The sequence below is a fragment of the Alligator sinensis genome, unplaced genomic scaffold (genome assembly GCF_000455745.1).
Source record: "Alligator sinensis unplaced genomic scaffold, ASM45574v1 scaffold52_1, whole genome shotgun sequence".
NCBI classification, from domain to species: Eukaryota; Metazoa; Chordata; order Crocodylia; family Alligatoridae; genus Alligator; species Alligator sinensis.
This window is the reverse complement of record NW_005842152.1, coordinates 1,676,545-1,699,522: the sequence shown is the minus strand read 5'-3', so window position 1 is coordinate 1,699,522 and position 22,978 is coordinate 1,676,545. Positions and strand designations below refer to the sequence as shown.

The window sequence follows — 22,978 nt, the reverse complement described above, 5'->3', positions numbered from 1 at the left end:
GGGGTTCCCCAGGGCTCAGTCCTCGGGCCTGGACTGTTCAACATCTTCATCAGCAACTTGGACGAGGGGGTGAAAAGCACCTTGTTCAAGTTCATGGATGATGCTAAGATGTGGGGAGAAGTGGGCATGTTAGAGGGAGGGACAGCTACAACTAGACCTGGACAGGTTATAAGAGTGGGCAGATGAGAACAGGATGGGTTTCAATACTGACAAGTGCAAGGTGCTGCACCTGGGGAGGAAGAACCAGCAGCATACCTACAGGCTGGGGGACTCCCTTCTTATCAGCACAGAGAGAAAAGGACCTTGGAGTCATTACTGATTCCAAGATGAACGTGGGCCACCAACATGAGGTCATGGTCATTAGGGCAAACCGCACCTTGTCATGCATCCACAGATGCATTGCGAGCAAGTCCAAGGAGGTGATCCTTCCCCTCTATGTGACATTGGTCAGGCTGCAGTTGGAGTACTGCATCCAGTTCTGGGCACCGCACTTCCAGAGGGATGTGGACAGCATCAAGGGGGTCCAAAGGAGGACCACTTGCATGATTGGGTGGCAGCAGGGCAGACCCTACGAAGAGAGGCTACAGGACCTGAACCTGTACAGCCTTCTCAAGAGAAGGCTGAGAGGGGATCTGGTGGCTATCTGTAAATTTACCAAGGGGGACCAGTGGGGAACGGGAGAGACCCTGTTCCCCCGAGCACTACCAGGAGAAACTAGGAATAACAGCCATAAGTTGACTGAGAGTAGGTTCAGGCTGGACATCAGGAAGCACTACTTCACAATCAGGGTGGCTGGGATCCGGAACTAACTTCCAAGAGAAGTGATGCTGGCTCCTACCCTGGGGGTCTTCAAAAGGAGGCTAGATAATCACCTAGCCCATGGCAGGGAGTTGGATTTGATGATCTGCTCAGGTCCCTTCTGACCCTACGAACTATGAAACTATGAAACTAAGAATATGAAACAAAATCTCCTTAACAAGTATGCCAGCCTAACTTGGCTTGCTGAAGATCTGCTCAGATAGGAAGGTCTTAAAGCATTTTTAGGAGATGTTCAGGCTGCAGGCTCTTGCAGACCTGTAGGGATGTGAGTTCCAAAACTGAGGTGCAACTACTGAGAACAACCATGTGTTTTTGCCAAGTTAAATTAGTTCACTGATGATCAGGGATCCTGGTTTTCTATGATAAAAAATATCCCCAATTTTCGGGCTAAAAAATGTAACCCAAAATCCATATTTTTCATCATTAAAATGAGACGACACTAATACATAAATACATATATATTGTTGTTTCATTTTGATCATGGAAAAATGAGGATTTTGGGTTATTGTTTTAACCCCCAAATTAGGGACTTTTTAACGGAGACAGCCAGGATCCCTGCTGATGATACTGGTAAGTGGTTGCTAATGGCTGATTTTAGAGATCATGCTGAGCCCTTAGACACACAGGGCTTGTTCTTTTAAGAAATTAGAACATAATTTTATCCTTTTATCAGGATCAGAGAAATGAAGTTTTGGAATGGTCTTTGCACAAAGTAATGGGAGTAAATGACTCAAATTGCATTAGTATGGAGCTTGACAGGTTTACAGAAGAGGCTAGGGATGGAGCAATACCCAAAGCATGTGATATATAAATTCAAGAATTTGGTGCCTCCATTATGGGATTGACAGGAAACTTTATTTCCATATTGGCAATATCTGGTAAGCTGCTGGTCACCTACATGGGTCAGGAAGTATACTTTTTTTGGCTTCTGTTGTTTATTATTATTATTATTATTATTTCCCTATCTGAAGTATTGGATTTTGGCCCAACTTAGAAGTGGAAGTTTGGCTGGGGTATACTAGTGCTCTTACTAGTATCTGGAAGCTGCCCAGAAATGTGGTGGGAGGGTCTTGGGCATCTACTCAGAGTCAAACCTTTCATCTTATTTTGGGTCAGGAAGAAAGATTTTCCCCAGGTCAGCTTACTGTGGATTCCTCCCCTACCCTCACTCCCCCTTTTTTTCTATAGCAGAGAACACAGTCCTCTCCTAGGACAATCTGAGCACATATTAATGTCAGGAATTTCCTTGCAGAGGTGGCAGAGCATTGCCAGTTCTTCTCTCCCCTGTTTTTTTTACATTTGGCAAGTTGTAGGGCTTTTTCCCTCCTTTCTCCTGAGTGTGATTTTTCTTTCTCATGGTGTGTGAGAAATGTGTGGACCCACTGGACAAGTGATTGAATTTCTGAGGAACCCCCTTCTAGTTTTAGGTATCATAAAGCTGAAATACAAAACAGTTAGAAAGTATTAACTTCATTTGCAACAGATCCCCACTCCCTTTTAATATGATATAACTTTTCATCTGTTTATACAATAAGATATTTTAGTTGTTTGTTCCCTCCTTGTATAAATGGGAATGGGGTAATGGAGGAGTGCTCATATTCCAGAGCCAAGGATTTTGCATTAAGTTTATTTCTCTTTGGCTATCAGAACTTTATTTGATGGCCTTCAGCATATGCCACAAGACCTACTTTTTGGCCCAACCCTTTTTGGGGGGAAGACAGTTTACTGAGGTCAAGTGAAGGATTATAAGGGTGACATGTGGAGGTGGGAAGATACTTTTGGAGATCTTTATCATAGAATCATAAAAAATTCGGGTTGGAAGGGACCTCAGGAGGTCATTTAGTCCAACCCTCTGAAAGCAGGACCAGCCCCAATTGGATCATTCCAGCCAGGGCTTTGTCAAGCTGGATGGAGTTTCCACCACCTCTCTAGGTAACTTGTTTCAGTGCTTCACCACCTTCCTAGTGAGAAAGATTTTCCTAATATCCAACCTAAACCTCCCTTGCTGCAACTTGAGATGATTGCTTCTTGTTCTGTCATCTGCCATCACTGAGAACAGTCTAGCTCCATGCTCTTTTGAACCACTCTTCAGGTAGTTAAAGGCTGCTATCAAATCCCCTCTCAGTCTTCTCTCCTGAAGACTAAATAAGCCCAGTTCCCTCAGCCTCTCCTTATAAGCCATGTGCCCCAGCCCCTTCACCATTTTTGTTACTCTTCACGGGACTTTCTCCAACTTATCCATGTCCTTTCTATAGTGGGGGACCCAAGACACAGTACTCGAGGTGTGTCCTCACCAGTGCATAATAGAGAAGAATAATTACTTCCCTCAGTCTGCCTGCATCACTCTTACCAATGCAGTCCAGTATGCTGTTAGCCTTCTTGGCAACAGGGGCACACTGCTGACTCATAGGCATATTATTTTCCACTGTAACCCCCCAGGTCCTTTTTTGCAGAAAAAGGACCTGGGGGTTACAGTGTGGTCTCTCATGTGTTCTGTAGCGGTGGCCCTAAAAGTTTGCTGATTGTTTCTTAATTATTACATTGTGCTAAATAAGTAGAGATATGGCATATATGGGTACAGTTGATAAATACACTGAAATTTAAAAAAAGGAAAACAGTCTCCACTGAGATAGTACCATTCACCATTAGACTCTTAAGGAGACAGTATGTGAGATTTCAAGTTAAACCTAAATATTTCTCATAAAGCACTTTGTAGTTGTGTCATTCACCTCATTGAAAGTAATTTCTTTGGTTTTATAATTCCATCTTTTATCAGTAGAACAAGTTGATAGTTATTTATTTTATATTTAAAGGGCGGCTTCTAGACAAGCATCTTATTTTCAGTCATCTGCTAGTACAGGAAAAACTACATGCGTACTCTGTGCGAGGAGGGCACGTACTGCAGATGAAGAAGAGAGACAAGAAACCAGAAAGAGGTAACATTTTTGCTAATCCCTTCAGATACTTTTAATGACTCCAGCCCTGTGCAATAAACTTTTTTGTCAGTATAATCTTCAGGGAGAAATACTAACTACAGTGAAATTGATGGTAACATTTCCATTGACTTCAGTGGAATAAAGTATTTACTTTAAGAGTTTATTGTTGTATGTATCACTAAACATGCTAATGTTATTAGAAAGCAGAAGGGCATTTTAGTAAGGGCTGTTGGTACAAATCAGCTGATCTTGGAAGAAAACTACTGAGGAAACTGTGAAAGATGGAAAGAGTCAGTAGCAGAGCTATCTAAAAGCCATCCATGATGTTATGTTCAACATTAATCTGCCATGACTGGAATACCAACGTGTTGAGTATCTTTTAAGTCTCATATTTCATATATCTTCATGTCTAAGTTTTTCTCTAGGTTGATTGTGTGGAAAAAAGGACAAACATATAACCAGAATAAATTGGAGTATACTTGAATTTAATACTTTTTTAGATCAAGTATATTATATTCCTACTGAATACTAAAATGATGTCTTTGGGCCAACTTAACTGTACTAAAATTCTCTCCATAACATCCCATCTATCAAGGGGGCTTACTGTCTCATCTCAGTTACAGCACTGAAATGAACTCCTTTAATAAATGTGCTGACAACTATATTCCTGTTTTGTTAATTTGAGTATCTGCAATGTACCCTGACATACTGTACAGTAACTATACCAGAGACATAGATGTTGTATGACATAAAAGTTCCAGAGATAAGAACATATTCTTCTTTTCTTTTGGAGCTAAACTAACAGGTACTTTTTTTATTATGCCACAATCCTTTTTATTTATATAGATACAGAACATGTAAAAATGGTAAAATAGCTTTAAAATAGCACATAAATTAGGGCCCAATCTAATGTCAACTGAAAAAATCCCAGTGTTTAATGGCTTCAGTTGACATTGGGCTGATTACCTAATGGTCAACCTGTTCTATGGTGTGACTCACAAAATGGGACATATTCCGTTAGAAGGTTTGTGCAGATTACCTAATGGAGTTTTCCTTAAATCATTCTAGTGGAAACAGACAGGGAGTGTCTACACATGAATTTAAGTGGGCTTACATTTAATGCGTATTGAACTAATGTGGATTAAGCGGGTTTTGGCAGGTATCTACACGTGGTAGGATTTTGGATTAACTTTAGTCCCAAATTGCTTCAGCCTTTCCATGTGCCCCTCTGGCCACCGGGGGGAGCTCCAGCCTCTGGACACACAGCTGCCAGTACTTGGCAGCTATGCTGAAGCCAGAGCTAGCTGCCAGCATTTGGCATCCATCTTGAAAGCACCCCCCACCCTCTCATCCCTGGCCAGCCCCTTCCCAGCCTAGAAGTTGTGTGCCCAGCACCAGGCAGCATTCAGCAGCTCCTTACTTTGCTCACCCTGCCTCCCTGTGCCAGGGCTACTCTTGCCCCTGTCAGTGATGCCCAGCACCCTGCTGTTCCAGCCCAGCCCCTGCCAGTGACGACCAGTGCACACTGGCCACAGTGCTGGCCCTGCTGGTCCCAGCAAGCACCCCCACCCAAGCCACAGGAGAGTCACGCACCTGCCAGTAGGGGCCAGGGCACCAGCTGCTGGAGACCCTGGCTCACCCCCTCCTCCTGCACTCCCTTCTCCAGCCCACCTGTGCCGCTTCTTACACACTCCCTACCCCCTGCCCACCCCCAGCACCACTCTCAGGACACACACATGGTTGAAACAAAAAAAAACCCATTATGCTTACAACACCCACCCTATCCATCCCCCTGACAACAAACAGTGCTTCTCCACCATCTTTCCTACCCACCAACAATAAAAAACTTGCTTACAAATGGCATACTATACAGCAGCCCAGCCCTGAGGGAGGAGAGGCACCCAGGCAGGAGAACTGGTGCTGGGCTCTGGCCAGGCCCCTAGTGGCTGGGCAGACCCAGGATGAAGTTCCCTGTGCTAATGCAGACTAACATTTTCACACATTTGTTAATCTGCATTAACTCATCCTGTTTAAATTTGATACTTGGTTTGGGCAGATATCAAATTTAGGCTCACATAGCCTAAAATCACCATTTTAAACTGCATTAAGGGTGTGTACATGTAGGCATGCACCCCTAATGAGGCTTAAATTGGGCTAATCCACATTAAATAACCATGTGTACATACACCCAGAGAGAACCATTGCCTACACATGGTTCCCTATGGCTGCTCACTGTCAATCACAAAGGCATAATTTTCTCAGGTGTATTTAGCTCTGCTGGTGTTTACTTCCAGCCTTCTATCTGAAAGCAGCATTATCACATGTAGGGGTTTGTCAAACTTTATCTGTGATGGGTGCTATCCCAGTTCCACAACTGGATCATTTCAGGTTTTGGAGGACTCAACTCCATTTGTTCCACTTGATATTTGAATAGGGTGGTGGATTCAGGATTTTACCTCCAATTGTTAGAATAACATATTGATTTTTCTTAACATCTACAAAAATGTAGAATATAGATAATGAAGAAAACCAATCAAGCAAACAAGGAAAGAAAAGGAAAACCTATAATACACAAACCCAAAAGGTAAAAAAACCAAAGAAAGAGACTAATTAGTCATTAGCAATTTTGGGCATTGACAGGCATGGGAAAAAAAAAGTGCTTTATTCGAAGCAGCATCATGTTACTTTTACCAGGCTCTGTAGCATCTGTATAGATTGGGTGCTTCAGCATGGCTTTTTGGCACTTTTCTCTAACAGCTGATGCAATCAGCTGTTAGAGAAAAGTGCCAAAAAAGCCCCAGTAAAGCGCCCAATCTATAAAGATGCTGGGAAAGCCAGGTCCAAATAACACAATGCCTCTTTTTGGCATGCCCTGGGCTCAGTGCAGGAGTGTGCCAAGTTTAAAGTAAAGCGCCATTTTTCCCCTATGTCTGTAAGCAGCCTTAATGTTTGATTTCTGTCTGGTATGTTCTCACAATTCAGTTCTATTTGTAGAATCTTTGGGCCACTTTCTCAGCTGAAGTATATCAAGATAACTCCACTGAATTCATAGGAAAGTCAATTTATACCAGTTAATATTAGCATAACATCGGCCCTCTAAATTCACAGTGAAGAGAAAGGAACCAGAATACTCATTCATTTGCAGTTCATAAGATGTTTGTTGTGATAACTTGTGAGCAAGGTAATAGTTTACATAACCAGGAACTCTGGAATGCAGCTAATGGGGCTTCAGCTGCTCTTATTTGTCTATTAGTGACAACATTAAAGCTTTGATGCTGGGTTAAAATTATGAAATTTCTTTTCTATCACATAGAGCTCTTGAGCACAGGTCTCAGACAAGTGAGGAGAAACGAACCCGGTTTGCCACTGAGTTATCTTATTTGCAAGATGAGATTCATTCTGCCAGGCACCTTGCTAGAGAACAGCTGGATAGACTTACTATACAAAGAATGGTATTGTAACAGAACATTTTTATTTCCTCTCAAAACAAAACTGTAAATTAATCTGTGCTTTGGAACCATACTTCTAATGCAACAGTAGCTAGTGTTTCTTAGGGCCTTGTTACATGTTTCACATGTAACATGTGAAACATGTTGGGGGGAGGTGGGTAGTGGAGTCCCCCAGGGCTCGGTCCTGGGGCCTGCGCTGTTCAATTTCTTCATCAGCGATCTTGATGCTGGGGTGGAAAGCAACCTGTTTAAATTCGCTGATGACACCAAAATTTGGGGGGAGGTGAGCACGCTAGCAGGGAGAGAGAGATTGCAGAAGGATCTGGATAGGTTACAGGGGTGGGCAAACAGGAACAGGATGTGTTTCAATACGGACAAGTGCAGGGTGCTGCACTTGGGTAGTAGGAACCAGCAGCACACTTATACGATGGGGAACTCCCTACTTGAGAGCACGGAGGCGGAAAGGGATCTTGGTGTCATTATTGACTCCAAGATGAACATGGGCCGACAACGCGAGGTCATGGTTGGCAGGGCTAACTGGACCTTGTCGTGCATCCACAGGTGCATCTCGAGTAGAGCCAGGGAGGTGATCCTCCCCCTCTATGCGACGCTGGTCAGGCCGCAGCTGGAGTATTGTGTCCAGTTCTGTGCGCCCCATTTCAGGAGGGATGTGGACAACATGGAGAGGGTCCAGAGGAGGGCCACCCGCATGATCCGGGGACAACAGGGCAGACCCTACAGTGAGAGACTGCGGGACCTGAACCTATTCAGCCTCCACAAGAGAAGGCTGAGGGGGGACCTGGTGACCGTCTATAAACTCACTAGGGGGAACCAGAAGGGTTTGGGGGAGACGCTGTTTCCCCTAGCCCCCGCTGGCATAACAAGGAGTAATGGGCACAAGTTGATGGAGAGGAGGTACAGATTGGACATCCGAAAAAACTACTTCACAGTTAGGGCGGCTAGGAGCTGGAACCAACTTCCAAGGGAGGTGGTGCTGGCCCCTACCCTGGGGGTCTTTAAGAAGAGGCTGGATGCCTACCTGGCTGGACTCATTTGAGTCCCGTTTTTGTTTTTAGGGTTTTTTGTTGTTCTCCCGCCCTGGCGGGGGGTCGGGCTAGAAGATCTATTAGGTCCCTTCCGACCCTAAAACTATGAAACTATGAAACATCAAGATGCTCAAATGTTGATCCATGATAGTACTAGCTTTAGTTTGGAGCAGTCACACTTTAAGGCTAAAAACCTTCTCTGACTGTTCCCCACCTGCACAGCTGTGACTTGCCACTAGAGGCATAGCAAGCAGAGGCCTAACTAAGAGCTACACCAGTGACTTTCCATTACAGGGTCGGCGAGCCAGGATAGGCTTCTATTCCTTTTCTAGGTTGGGGCATGTGAGAGATAAGTGGTGCTGGGAGAGGGGGTGGGGCAGGAACATTGACTGGGAGGCAGAGAGTTTAATAGGATGGAGGTGGGTAGTAAAATAGGAGGTGGAAAGGAACTGGGTTGGAGGAAGGGTGGTGAGATGAGAGAAGTAAGCCACTGAAGGATAAAATAAAAGAAAAAAAAATAAAATAAAGAGTAAATTAAAGAATAAATTGGAATGTGGGATTGGGGTGCAGGGGGTACTGGTCATACTTTCTGAGGTGGGTGGAAGGTGGGAGCAATGAGAGAAGGCACTTTTGGGGGAGCTACTGCCCCTGCCCTGGGGAGGAAGTCCCAGCTCATGGGGACCTATTCCAGCCCCCTACCTTGTTTCCCACCACCCACCCTAGACTCCATTCCTGGACCTGTCTGTGCCCTGTGACCTGACTAGCTGGTATGTGCTCTGCAGGCTGTTTGCATGGGGTTGCATACATGAGGGTGGGAAGGTCACACCTCTGGAGGTGGGAGGCAGAGTTAGCTTGGTGCCAGAACCGGCCCCTGGGCAGTAGAGTTCTGGGGGTGTAAAGTTTGCCCACACAGGACAGGAGGATGGGAGAGGGATAAAATGTTCCCTCTGAGGTTTAGCGATCCGTGAGCAATCCTGGCTGGGAGTGCGTGGGTATCTCAGTGTGCCCGCCCCTCCCTGCTCCTGCAGCAGCCTGTGGCTGGATAGGGGCAGGTGGCGAGCAGCTGGATGGAAAGCCAGCAGTGGTGGCACCCCCTTGCTACAGCACTGGGCATCCCCCCAGTCCAGCACCTGGGGGCCATGGCCCCTTACTGCCCCTTCCCGTTGGTATGCCACTGTGTACGCAGCATTAAAAAGTTATTGCATAGCATGATTTTTTATTGCGCGTGGCCATGCACGCGCGCAGCTTAGAGGGAAGGCTGGAAGGGTACTGCATCCTGGGATGCTGAAGGGCTGCAACTTGGGTGGCTTATTTCTGGGGAGTGTCCATACATTATTGAAACACAAGCTTGGTAACACAGATGAGAGATAAACTTGCCTTGGAGTAGCATAACTTTAAGCCACCTAAAGAGTGCCTAAAACCAATTTCATGTGTTAATGTGTGGACAATCCAGGTGTTAAGAACTCCAGGAGCTGTTTAAAATTAATGTGTAACAAGGCCCTTAGTTTTTGTTCATAGAGTCTGACTCCAGATGACTCTAGTGTTTGATTCGGCTCCTTCTCATCACTTTTTACTTCTGACCTGTGTAACAGCTGGAAGAAAGGATGGCCTTGGAAAGGTATGCTGTTGAAGAAAGTATAAGTCGAGCTCCTGAAATTTTGGTGCGCCTGCGGTCTCACACAGTTTGGGAAAAGATGTCTGTGAGTCTTTGTTTCACTGTACAAGGATTTCCTACTCCTGTCGTACAATGGTAAGTATCTGGGCCTTTTTAGTTCTCTAAAAGTGGTGGTAAATTAGCTATGACATGACTTCTAAGTGCCACATACACTTCAAAAACCTTCATAATCCTCATAGACATGTTAGATAGTAACTGTTGATGCTGTAGTGAGAGGAACAGAAGTACAAAATTTGTATAACAGATACACGTAGCATAATAAGTACATTAATATTTCAAAATGCAAACTATAAGAGGACTCAGTAATACATTTTGATTTAACTGATAAATAAATGATAACATAGATTGAGTTTTGTTAATGATAAATGTTTTGATGTTTTATTCCAGACAGCAGTACATAGTAGTTAAATAGTGGAAAGTAAGTGAGATTAACCAAACCTGATGTTGTGGGAGTAAATTTGCCTATCAATTGAATGAGTTACAACTACACTGAAAATAAAGGGATTCCAGTGGTGTAACTGATAGATAATTTAATCTGTGAAGTTTATCATCAAAGCATTATAGCCTGAAGCATATTCTTAGACCTCTTTGAATGAGACAGAAATCCTGGTAAAAAGCAAATCTTTATGAAAATCTCAGGATCCTTTTATTCAACACTACAATTTGAAATGTGCATTCGGGTGCATTAGGCAAATGCTTCTTGTCATCAAAAGAAGATATTTGAAGTCTCTCTTCTGCTCTAGAAGGCTGTGTATTGAAAAGTAGAGTCAAGTTAATTTAGAATAATAAAGATGTTATCCTTGATTATACAATCATTAGTACACCTCAAATGCTTGTATTTAATGTAGGAAATGTAGCAGATAAAAAAATATCTCTACCTTACTTGTAAAATATTATCCCTTAACTTTATTTGAAGTGGAAATGTGGGACCAGAGCTTTGCTTCCAGCTTCATTTTGCAGTCTAACGGAAAGGGAGAATTATGTTATTTGAGAAAGAAGCTGAGGACTTCTATAGCAATGACAAAACAGGAGCAGACATTAGGGTTGGTATACCAGACCTGTTCCAGACCTTCATGCTTCTTCCTGTCTCTCCCTTCCCAGTATAAGGGTATTTCATTGTGGTCTGGATGCATCTACAGATCATGTCAGGATAGGGAATGAGTTTAGAAGATCAAACTTTCAGGTAGTCTTGGCCACTATTTTATAAGGAGTTAGAGTAGCTTTAGGGCTGCTCTTATAGAGGGGATTACCAGTCACTAGCAGCTCCCTGGATCAAACAGCACATTGAGGTCACCTACAAAACTCTTCCCCAGGTTCATAAAGTGCTCCTGTATGTCTACGGGAGTAGAATTTTACCCTCAGGTTATGCTAACAGAGCCTGCTTTAGATTTTATTTGTGCCAGCATATGTATAGTTGCCCTCATCAAGATGAAAAAATAGTTGTGAGATATAAAACAGGTCAATAGTTTCTCTGTACTCAACTTACCTTCCCAGCCCTCTTCATCTTTATTCTGTACTTTTCATTGGCACATGGTGGTAATGATCAGGAATAAGCTGTGTGTATAGTTTTCTGTATTTTGGTTACATGTCCAACTTTAGTTTACATGGGAAAACAGGTTATGGTTCATAACTTCATATGTAGACAAGGTTCTTTGGGTGAATCTGATATCTTTTATTAGACCAACTGAAATAGTTGGAAAAAAATGTTAAGTTTTCACATTTAAAAACCCTTCATCAGGCTGACAAAACACACACATTTAAACACATCAAAAAACACCCTAAACACCCCAAAAAGCTGTGATATATATCCAAGCCCTCAGATCCCACTGAATTTGCACTGAGAACACCACCAATCTTAAAAAGGCTTTCACCCAACAAGGACACTCCTCCAGAGAGATAGATCGCATGTTTGAAAGAGCCACCCGGATACCACATGAAGAATTGCTGCAGTAACCCCCCCCACCCTCCAAAATCGCACACTTCTGGTTATGACATATCACCCCTCCCTCAAACCCATATGGAAAATCCTCAAACCATTGCAGTCCATACTAGAAAGAGACCCTAGTCTTAAAGAGTTCTTCCCAGAACCACCCATCCCAGCCTTCAAACAAGCACCAAACCTCACTAACCTCATCACCAGAAGCAAACTTCCTTAGTCCCAGAACACACGGAATAGATCCAGACCGTGCCATGACAAGAAATGCAAAACCTGCCAACACATCTCCACCACCCCCACTATTACTACACCCCACAACAGAGCCATCAGCATTCCCAGATCTTACAGCTGCACCTCCAGAAATGTAATATATCTCATCCAATGCACCAAATGTCCCAATGAAAAATACGAAGGAGAGACCAAACAACAAGTGCGCACCAGAATGAACGCACACCGGAAATCTATCAAAGACAGAAATACCCAATTACTGGTGGGGGCACATTTCTCACAAGAAAACCACTCTACAATCTCTCAGTCCTGATCCTCAAGGGAAACTTACACAACACTTCCCAGAGATGAGCCTATGAACTCCACTTCATCAACCTCCTGGATACTAAAAATCACAGACTAAATATAGACATTGGATTTATGACACATTATAACCTGCCTGACAACTGACTCCCCAGGTACCTCTCCACCATTCATCCCCCTTCTCTCCCCCTACCCAACCTGTCTCTCACCTACTGACTTCTCAATTTACATCTTCACTGACTGCCTGTCTTGTATGCATACCAGCTCAGCCTCTGGCTTCTTTACTTGTCATTCCATCCAGGAAGAGCACACACCAACTGCAGAGACTTCGTCAGCCTGACAAAGGGTTTTTAAACCCAAAAGATTGCCTAATTTTTCCCCCCAGCTATTTAAGTTGGTCTAACAAAAGATATCAGATTCACCCAGAGAACCTTGTCTGCCTATGTCCTTAGACCAACACGGCTACAACCTATACCCCTGTAACTTCATATGTTATTTTTAAGTGCAGCATAAATATTCAGATAGCAGTGAGATTGCAGTGGTGTAGACTGAATTGTAAAGCTCATTCCTGAGAAAAGCTTGTATTGTATCCTAGGAGCAGCTCTGGAAAATAACTGTCTTGGACAGCCCCTGCTCCTATATTGCTCTTTTATTTCCTTTAAGATGAAGCAATTTATTGGAGACTTGATGAAGATGAAGCTTATTGTATTGCCTTTTGTTCATGTTCATTTCTACCAGCTGGTATGCTGGGAGATTCAGTACCCACCATCTTGTTTCTGTGTAATTTCCACTCATCTGCTATGGGGAGGAGTCTTGGGCAAGTAGTAGGATTTCCCCTCTCTCTCCTGAATGACCAAATACAGGCAAACTTGTATGTATGCCTTTATATTTATCCATGTATACTGTACAAAGAGAGAACACTATTATCAATAAATTACAGTACACTAATTTGTATGACAGTTTTTAGTAACTGCAACTTATTTTTCTTCTGAACTTTAGGTATAAAAACGAGGCATTGATTACTCCTGCAAGTGAACCTGGAAAGTACAGAATTGAAAGCAAATATGGAGTGCATGTGCTGGAGATAAACAGGTAGATTACTTTGGTGAACAAAAGAATATTAGGACTTTTAACAGAAACCATTTACTTCAGGTACATTTGAGATGTACATAATGTACTGCAAGGCAGTCATAAAACACAGCACAGAACTTCTGCTCAGCTGCTACTTTTGCAGGGAACATTGGATGCTCAAAGCTATTTCTATCACATAATTTCTATTGCTAACAAGATGAAGAAAGGCTGGAGACAAGTAAGCAGAAACACAATATTTTGGCTTTTGGAAGCTTCTGTTTGAAGTTTGAATCCACATGCCAGTGAGTGGAACTGCTTCCTCATCATTAATGGTCCGTTCCGTCATGGCTGAACTTTTGGTTCAGGTCTCAAAGGTTAGAAAAGCTCAGCAGGTCATCACTAGGACATTCAGATCTCACTGTCTGGCTCTGGTATACACTAGCTCTGTTCAAATTAGCTTCAGATCTTTATTCCTCTTCTTATAACTAGGGTTGGGAGATTCTGGTAGTTTCTTTTAAAACGTTGTAAATTCCAAAAGATACATTTTATCCAATTTTTACCATTTATGTTTTGCATGGAAATGTTATGGTCATGACATAGGACGTTTTTTGGAGAAAACAACAACTTTTCTTGAAGTTAAGTTAACCCTTAGATGGGATATGTGGTTTCAGTATTATATGTTATCAGTAGTATATGGGTGAGTGAGTGGGACCCATGCCCTGGGCTCTGCTAGCAGGTGCTGGAAAGAAGCTAAGGGGGCAGCTCCTCCTCTATTCCCACCCCCTCCTCCTTCCTAGCTTCCCATTACATTCTGCACTCTCCCTCCTCCAGCTCCAGCAGCAGAGAGGACAGAGCAGTATCACCAGTAGCTGGAAGTTTGCTGCAGCTGGGAGAGATGTCAGCCTCTTTTTGTCACTTTCCTTTTGTGTGTCCTTGTGACAAGATATTTAGCAGAATTTGAAGATTTGTTAGACTCTGATGGACTGCTCCATGAACACCTCTGCTATGGTCTTTAAACTTGCAAACTTCAGGCTGTTAACTGTGTGCTTTAGTGCCCATGCCACCCCAGCCCATTTTTTGTCACTGAAAACCAGTGATTTTTGGCTACTCAGAACACATGACAACAGCAAATAAGAGGGGTGAGGAGGTGATGTCTCCCTCAGCAGCAGCAAACCACTGGCTGCTGCTCCTGAGCTGCTGTAGCTGCTTTGTCCTTTCCATTGCCAGAGCCAGAGCTGGCACTGGAGCAGGGAAGGTGCAAGGTGTAAGGGGGAAGGGGTACAGCTCTGCCTAGGATACAGTACTGGTTACAGTTATGCCTTTGTATTGTACATAGGAAGTATGATTTGGTTACAAAATAAAGAGTGAAGAACTGCAATTCAATAGTGTCAAGCCAGAAAAAAGTGTATAGTAGGGGCAGATGAAAACGTTCAAGGAGCTGGAGTGCTTGCAGCTAACATTTTGCTGGCCAAATATTCAGCTTCCAAGTTTGTCTCCAGCTGTCAGAAGCAGCAGCACTTAGACAAGCCAGGCAACATTCAGGAAACAATAGTGCATCATTATTCTGCTTCATGCAGGCACTCCTGGGTCTAGCTCTCTTGAGAATTACTGAAGCCCAGCTTCTTTTTCCCTACCCAACATTTGTTTGTGTAGAAAGAGCTGGGAAAAAACAATGCTATTTCTTCGTTTTGGCTTTAGTGAGGAAGGAGAGATTTATTTTTATCCGGGAGCCTTCACTAATCTATACTGGGTTCTTCTTCACCTTTATGTGGAGAACCTTATGGCCTTCTACCCTCTCTTTAGCATTCAGCTTGTTGGCATCCTCTCTAGGGAGCAGATCATGGCTGGCCCATTCCATTTGTTCTTGCTCTTTGGGGATCAGGGAAGGAAGCCGAGAGAAGCAGATAGATTTCGTATTCTACAAACCTCTCTTGCAGCTGTGAGAATGGAAAAACTATTCACTACCTAATAGGGGTGGTTGCAAATGAGTGATGTTTAGGTGATTGAATACCAGTGGGTGGCCTCTGGGGGAGGTATGTTGGTGCCTTATTTGGTGCCAGGGGATGGTTGTTTGCATGTATGTGGATACCAGTGAATAATGTGTGGGTGAGTGTGAAGGCTTTTGAATGCCTTTTGTGCTGCCAGTGCATAGCTGCCAGCAGGGATGGGTATAGGTGTAAATGCCAGAGGGTGGTTTTTTGGGTGACTGTGGGGGGGTACCTAGCTGGGAGTGTGCTTGGTGCACCTGACTCACCTAAATGGTTTTGCCCCTACCCCCAGGCAAATGCCCACGATCACTTTCTTCACCACTGGCCACTGGCACCTGCATCACTTAGCCTTGCTCATGTTCTTCCAAACAGCCATCTGATGGGAGCCACAGACTTGTGTTCACTTAGCTTTTTCCTGTTCTCTGCTAACATTTTTTTTTTCCAAATTGGAAATGCCCAAATGCTATCTTAATTTTTAAGCTTTTATTTATTGAAAAGTTATTTGTCATCTCTGGCATTATATAACTACTTCAGGTCCCTGACTATTTCTAACTCAAATGCATAGAGATTATGGAATTAACATTGCTAAAATCAGCTGCATTTTTATTACCATTGACTTCAGTACAAAATTAGTTCATGGACTGTGCTCGTCTTCCCCATAATGAGATAAATACAACATTCAGGAAATACTGATATCCCTTTTGAATACTAGTACTGCTTATAGCTCATATTTGGAAATAGCAAAGTTATGGCTCAGTTGTTCAAATGAAGAAAAATGTAAAAGATCTAGCCATCTGAAATGTTATTTTTTTTCTGGGTGTAGAACAGTTAGGATTACCCACCTACCCACTTCTATGCTCTTCTCAGCTGTTCATACCAAAGTGCTGAACTGCATGTCATCTGATCTGTGGCCACTTTAAATGGCCTTGGAATTTGTTGGCTGTCTTCACAGCACTCCTCTGATGTTTATGGAGTGAACTTTTCCTTCTGATGCAAGGGTGATATTTATTCCTATGAATATTTCTTGGCTCCACTGGAAAAATTCTTGAGGTGCCAAAACCAGAGCATCACCTCACATTTAAAAGTTGTAACTGGACACACCTTTATCTGCCCATTTCTCCACCTTAGATTCAAAATAAAACTGTACAGTAACTTGGATAACTTTCAGATCTCTAGCTTATATTTTGATTATATCCTATGCTCAATTTACTACATTTTCCCCTTCACATAACATGGCTTTTCATATAGTGTTGCTTGATTGCTGCTGAGACTGGTATTATGCTAACCTTTCACAGTTAGCAACATGAGCTCAAGTTCTCTCTTGAGCTGTAAAGTAAATGGCCCTGAAGGTCACAGTATAATTTATACCCCTCCTAAAAACATATTTCATAGTTCTCAGGAACATAGGATTTGCCATTTTATAGATCCATGTAGTCCCAGGTCCAATCTCTGATAGTGGCCAATACCAAATATTTCAAAGGACAGCTCTGACATATTCCACCCCTTGTGGAAATTTCTTCTGAAACCCATCAATGAGTGGCTGACACATCCCTAGGAGAATGAGGGTTTTGTATCCCCTGTGTTTTTATCCCATCTAATGTAACTGTAGATGTTCTAAATATTCGGATGATCTTTTTTCATTATATCTCCTGATAATCCCTGGCTTTGGATTCCTAGACAAATTTAACATTATTCCCTTTTCACAGTTTAAAATTTTGTTCTTCAATTTCATTGGATGCCTCTTTGTTCTTACAACATAGTTCTGCTATATTCTTTTAAGATCAGGTGGCTGATCAGACTACAGTATTCTAGATGAAGGTGCACTGTTGATTTAGATCAGTGATTCTCAACCAGGATGCTGCAGCCCACTGGGATACCATGAGATCCCTTTAATGATTCTGCTGGGTGCCATGCTATACTGGCACTGTTAAGTGTGGAAACATCTACACATGATTCACAAGACAAAACAAGAGATTTTCAAATAGGAATCCATAGTGCCAAAATATTCAGACGTGTTGTGTTCTTTCTGAGTTCTTTCAGCAGAAGACCTGTTCTATTTTTTTCCAGGAGTGAAAAGTAAGATCTGGTATTTTCTGAGGGGTGCCTTGAGTCCAAGGAGGCATGCCTTTAATTTAACGAGCTTGAGAAATGCTGATTTAGATAATGCCAATAATGACAGTATAATATTTTCCACATTGATCCAATTGACCTAGCAGTAAATGGGTCACCTTAGCCAAATCACTCTTGCATGCAATTGGTTATAGCAGCTGGCATGCCTTAACTATGCTAGACTGATGTTCTTTCTGTTAGGCTCAGGCAGACTTTTGATGAACTGTTTACAGTGGTGCCCAAGCCTTTCCACATCTATTAATTTACATTCAGTAATAGTTGTGAATAATTCAAAGGATTCCTTCAAATATACATCACCTTGCATTTGGGAACTCTGAAGCTGTAGTGATGCTCCTGGCTCTGGGAACAAAAAGGGCAGTGGTATCTATGGGTGGAAACAGATGTCATCTGAAGTCTCATTTGTGCTGCCATAAAAAAATTATGACATTGATACCCTTTGTTGTGACACATGAAAGGAAAATCAGTGGTGTAACAGAAGATGATAATAGACTCTACCCCTTTATTGTGGTGGCTGTCTATTAGCTGTGTGGCAGAAGAGTACAAGCAACCTGAGCTGCCTGAACTCTCCCAGCACTCTGGGCAGATGGTCCTGAGGTATGAAGGGCTCTTAAGCCTCTAGAGCACTTGCCTCCTTTCCCTTCTTACAAAGAGACAACCCAGGGAATCTCTGGGTGCTTCTCCATAAGCAGGGATGTTGAGGTTCCCTGCTCAGCCAGACATTGGGCATGGGTCTAGATGGGCAGGGAAAATACCATCTGTGTTCAGGCACACTTGTGCCTTGGGTCTGACTGGTTAGAGAAAAGCCCTGCTTTCTCCACGCAGTCAGACCTACCTCTGGAGACTGCTGGGGATGGGCCTGGCTAGTGGGGAAAATGGGGCGATCATATCATCCCTTGTCCTGCACCATCCAGTGTTTCTCCCAATGAAGCAGATGAGCTATACTGCAGCACATCACAGCACAGTTGATCCACTTAATTCAGCAACGTGATTTCTAACCCCTCCATCAACAGGTGGGCAGGAATGGAAGGGGTTGGAGACTTGACTAAGCAAGGAAGAAATTTTGGTTTTGCGGGGCTCCTTCTGGAATGCTGCAGTTTCACACTGCATCATATGCAGGGCTTTATTTAGCTTTCTGTTAGGTGTCTGAAGTTCTTTTCACATGGCTGGTTGCAGCCCTTGTTGCAGTAGCAGAGGGTTTCTGGGTGCATCTGCAGATTTCTGACATGGTGTGTCAATGAGAGCATAATGCTGTGTAATGTTAGCTACAGTACTAATTTCATGCATTAAACCAGGGCTCCCATTTCCTAACTTCTTATAAATGTAGTAAAAATTAAAAAGAAATCCAATTTTAGATATATAAAAGTCACCCCAGATATGATTCTACTGAGGCTATATTAGGGATAGAGCACTTTAAATTATATGATGATTGGCTACAGCTCACAGAGATCGGGCTTGTTTTATTGAGTGCCTGAATAAAAATATAGTAACTGTGAATATATGATCTATTTAATGTAAATAGCAACACATATATGAAACTGGCTCAGACCTATGGTGGTTTCCTCACCCATCAGATATAAACTGCAACAGCTAGGAGCCATGGAACGAGGTAAGGATGAAGTAGCTGATCAAGGGCCATAATGTCGCCACCACTGAAGTAGAATCCCTGAAAGAGGACAAAAGATCTTGAAACTTCAATTCAGTTCACTTTGGAAGAAAAACTGACAAAAGTAATCATTTAGGAGGAGGCAATTAGTAGCACAGGCTACAAAGGAGGCAGGACGCAGGAGGCTTTGCAGTTATCTTCCTTCTTCCAGCATACTATATGGCTGCATCTCCAGGAGATGATGAGTTATGATCTACAGTCATTATTGCACAGTCATTGAGTACTTTGTATAAACAAGTACTTAACAGTAACTCCAGTTACTGCACAGTAGTGTTGCTGAATGGCTTTTAGGTGATGTTGACTATGCAGTAGCTCATTACTACTGCGCAGTAGCGTCGTATCATATTTCCCTGCCACACAATGCTACTGCACAGTAGTAACGAGCTACTGTGCAATCAGCATCTTGTGTAGACACAGTCCATGTGTTTACAAAACTGGAATCATGGGTAGAGCTTCTTTATGCACTGTCTAATATCTAGTCCCCTTAGTGCACCCCTGAACTGTCACCTGTACTGGGGAGCTTTTACACTAGTTCTGCCTTTCCTTGCTCCATGCTTGAGCTTAAAGCTTCTTTAAAAACAAAATAAAGGCAGTAGGGTGAAAACTGTTATTATTTCCTGCTCTTCTTTTCTCAGTATTGAAAAGTAGTAAAATATTAACCATTTCACTTAGACTGTTGCCTCTTAGGACCACCATTTTCAGCCCTTTATGTCAGAGAAATGGGGAAGAGCTGCTGCACTGGAGAGAATCAGGGTGTTTGAATTCATCCCCAAAGGGGTCATTTTTATCTGTATATGTAATTGCTATGCTCTGCTTTTTCTCTCTCATGTTGGCTGAAGAACATACCAATTCAGGCAAAAAATGTTATTTTACTCTTAACTACTATGCTGCAACCTAGTCTACTCAGATGGATGAGTGCATGCATTTTAAACATATGTATCTGCCAATATAATGGTCCCCTTGCAAACATTAGCACTCAAGAACGTAATATGGATTCAGGGCAATTTTAGTTTCACAGACATTATTAGTACCTTGGGACAGATATACTCCTGCACTCCCATTTTGTTCTTTTTAAATGTAAGCCATATACATTTCATCTGACCTTTGTAAAGTCTAAGAAACCTGCTCTTGATAAGAACATTAAATTAACTGATGAAGATCCCACTTTGAAGCCCTTGTGCACCCTAGCTATCCATTTCACCAGAGTGGTTACATTCACTAAGCCTGATCATTTGCTTATCATTTTTGATAGGGTTCTACTTAACTGGTGAGAGAAAGCAATTTTTGCACAAAACTTGCTCCCAATTATTGAATCTCTGAGTCAAATCCAAGATAAGATATCAGGAGCTTTAAGCCAATCTTACTTGCACCTTCTTTTTGCCATCCATGGAAAACAAGTTAGCCAATGTGATATGCAACTTTCACCTTGGGAGCATCTACACATGCTATTAGCACACAGCAATAAACTTTGGTGAATATTGTGCCAAAATTTATTGCCCCAGGCAAGCCGTTTGAATGTGCACCTGGGAGCTCATTGAACCAGGTTGGAGCAGTCCTGGAGTGGGTCCAGAGGGGTCAGCTTGCCAACCTGGGGCTTCTCCAAGCTGGCTCAGCATGCTGTGGAAGGACTGGCTGGGGCATGACAGCTGGCAGGCAGCTCCTGCATTGAAGCACCCTCATGCCACAGACAGCCATATCAGCATCTACACATGCAGTGCTGTGGAGTAAAACACTCAGCAGCAGGATAGTACTTGTATTTACTTAAGTACCAGGACAAGCTGGGTCTTTGCTATTGGTCATGGGCAGAGGCATGAGGAACTAAGCCTGGGAGAGGGTGCTGCTCCTGTTGCTGGACCTGCACCTGCCATTGGATCTGCAGGATGAATCAGGTTTCTGCTGTTGGGAGTCTTAAACTAGTTCTGGTGTAGGACTGGGGCAGGGACCAACAATTAGCTGATTGTCAGGCCTAGGCCCACCACAGCAGAGCTAGACTGTTCTCAGTGGTGACAGATGACAGAACAAGGAGCAATCATCTCACATTGCAGCAAAGGAAGTTTAGGTTGGATATAAGGAAAACTCTCTTACTAGGAGGGTGGTGTAGCACTGGAATGGGACACCTAGAGAGGTGGTGGAATCTCCATCCTTGGAGATTTTTAAGGTCTGACTTGAGAAAGCCCTGCCTGGAATAATCTAGTTGGGGATGGTCCTACTTTGAGAAGCGGTTGGACTAGATGACCTCCTGAGGCCCCTTCCAACCCTAATTTTCTGAGTCTATGATGTGAAAAAAGTGTAGATCACTTTACTCATGCCTTGTTCCTTATACTTTCTCCACAAATTGTCACTGCCTGCAAGAGTATATTGGGGTAGATAGACCTTTGGTCTGACCCAGTATAGCAGTTGTTATCATAGGCGGAGGGAGATTTTTTTTTTGGGGGGGGGGTGAGTGCACATGTGTATGTGCCCCCCACAGTGGTAAAGTCTTTGGGGGAAGGGATGGAGGGGCAGGGAAAGGGCCATGGAGGTGGGGAGGGAGTGGGGCTGGGGCTGGGATCAGGAGGGAACAGAGTGGACCCGGGTCCAGGATTGGGATCGGGGCCGGGGCCCACTGCGCCCATGTGGCTGTCTCTTCCCTTGTGTCCAGGGTTGTTGCTCGGTGCCAGTGCCCCCCAAGCCAATGAATTTGGTGCCCCCCAGCCCTGCACTGGCCTCAGCTCTGGCCCTGGCTGCCTCCCTGCATTGGCTGTGGCCCTGCACTGCCTGGGGGGCCCAGAGCCAGGGGCCAAGTCATAAAATAACAGATTTAACATTCAAGAACATATTGAATCCTCCAAAATATACACAAAGACAGGCATTAATCCTCTATCAACAATGCTACCACAAGCCAAATCAATGTCTACAGAAGACTTGTGCTCACACTCCTCTCCTTTCCTGGACTTCAGCAGCTCCTCAGTGTTTCTGTCAGTGTCAAGCCAATGTGTTTCTTTGTCTTTATACAGTAATTTACCATTTATTTCCCCTAGAACTCTGCAAACACAAAATTAATTTGTTGCTTCTCATGTCTGCTTTTAATTTTTTAATTTATTCTAAATTTATTCTCAAGTATTCACTATTTGAATTTGCACTTCAATATTTTTTAACGTTTCTTAGATTTTCTGATTTGGGGAAGATTCCTTTTGAATAAATACAAAATATGATCACTAGATTTTCAAGTAAGCATCTTTTTGCCTTCTTTCCTGTAGAACACTGACTTGATAGGACAACTTTTCCATTACTAAAACTTTCCAAACATTTTGAAATCAGTCAACAATTTAAGGAGTGTCACAGATTTTTAATTGCCTTTTTTCCTAGTTTGAAAAGTTAAGACAAAGAAACATCATATGCTTATCAGCACTCATGTCCAAAGTTTGGATACCTTAACAATGGACCTGAAAAAATGTAGAGAGATTTAGGATCTATTTGTGGTGTATTCTCTGAAAATGAATTAAAAGAACATCAACTGTAATTACATAACCTTAATTGAAAGTTGCTTTATTTTCAAGGTTGCAACTTTCATAGTCACTCAAAGGTAATTTTGTCTTTTAGGCTCTACCTTCGGCTTTTGTGATAACACAAGCTAATTTCACAATTTACCTTTCATTTTTTTCTTTGATATTTACTTATATGGTATGTTCAGCATTTTGATACTTTGTTTTGTAAAATGCATCATTCAAAATCTGCCTCTAGGCGGTGCAATA

At 42.9% G+C, this 22,978-nt stretch overlaps 1 protein-coding gene across 4 annotated transcripts in view; it reads left to right on the top strand.

Annotated features, from left to right (window-relative positions):
- MYOM2 (myomesin 2) overlaps positions 1-22,978 on the top strand; it is a 155,277-nt gene that overhangs the window by 9,187 nt on the left and 123,112 nt on the right. For 3 of the 4 annotated variants that reach the window (XM_025206341.1, XM_025206340.1, XM_006025526.2), the window contains exons 3-6: positions 3,633-3,755; positions 7,069-7,207; positions 9,843-10,000; positions 13,392-13,484. In XM_025206341.1, coding sequence (XP_025062126.1) covers positions 3,633-3,755; positions 7,069-7,207; positions 9,843-10,000; positions 13,392-13,484 — 513 coding nt within the window. Of the gene's footprint in view, positions 1-3,629; positions 3,756-6,264; positions 6,340-7,068; positions 7,208-9,842; positions 10,001-13,391; positions 13,485-22,978 lie in introns of those variants that run through there. The other variant, XM_025206342.1, reaches the window with a different exon arrangement.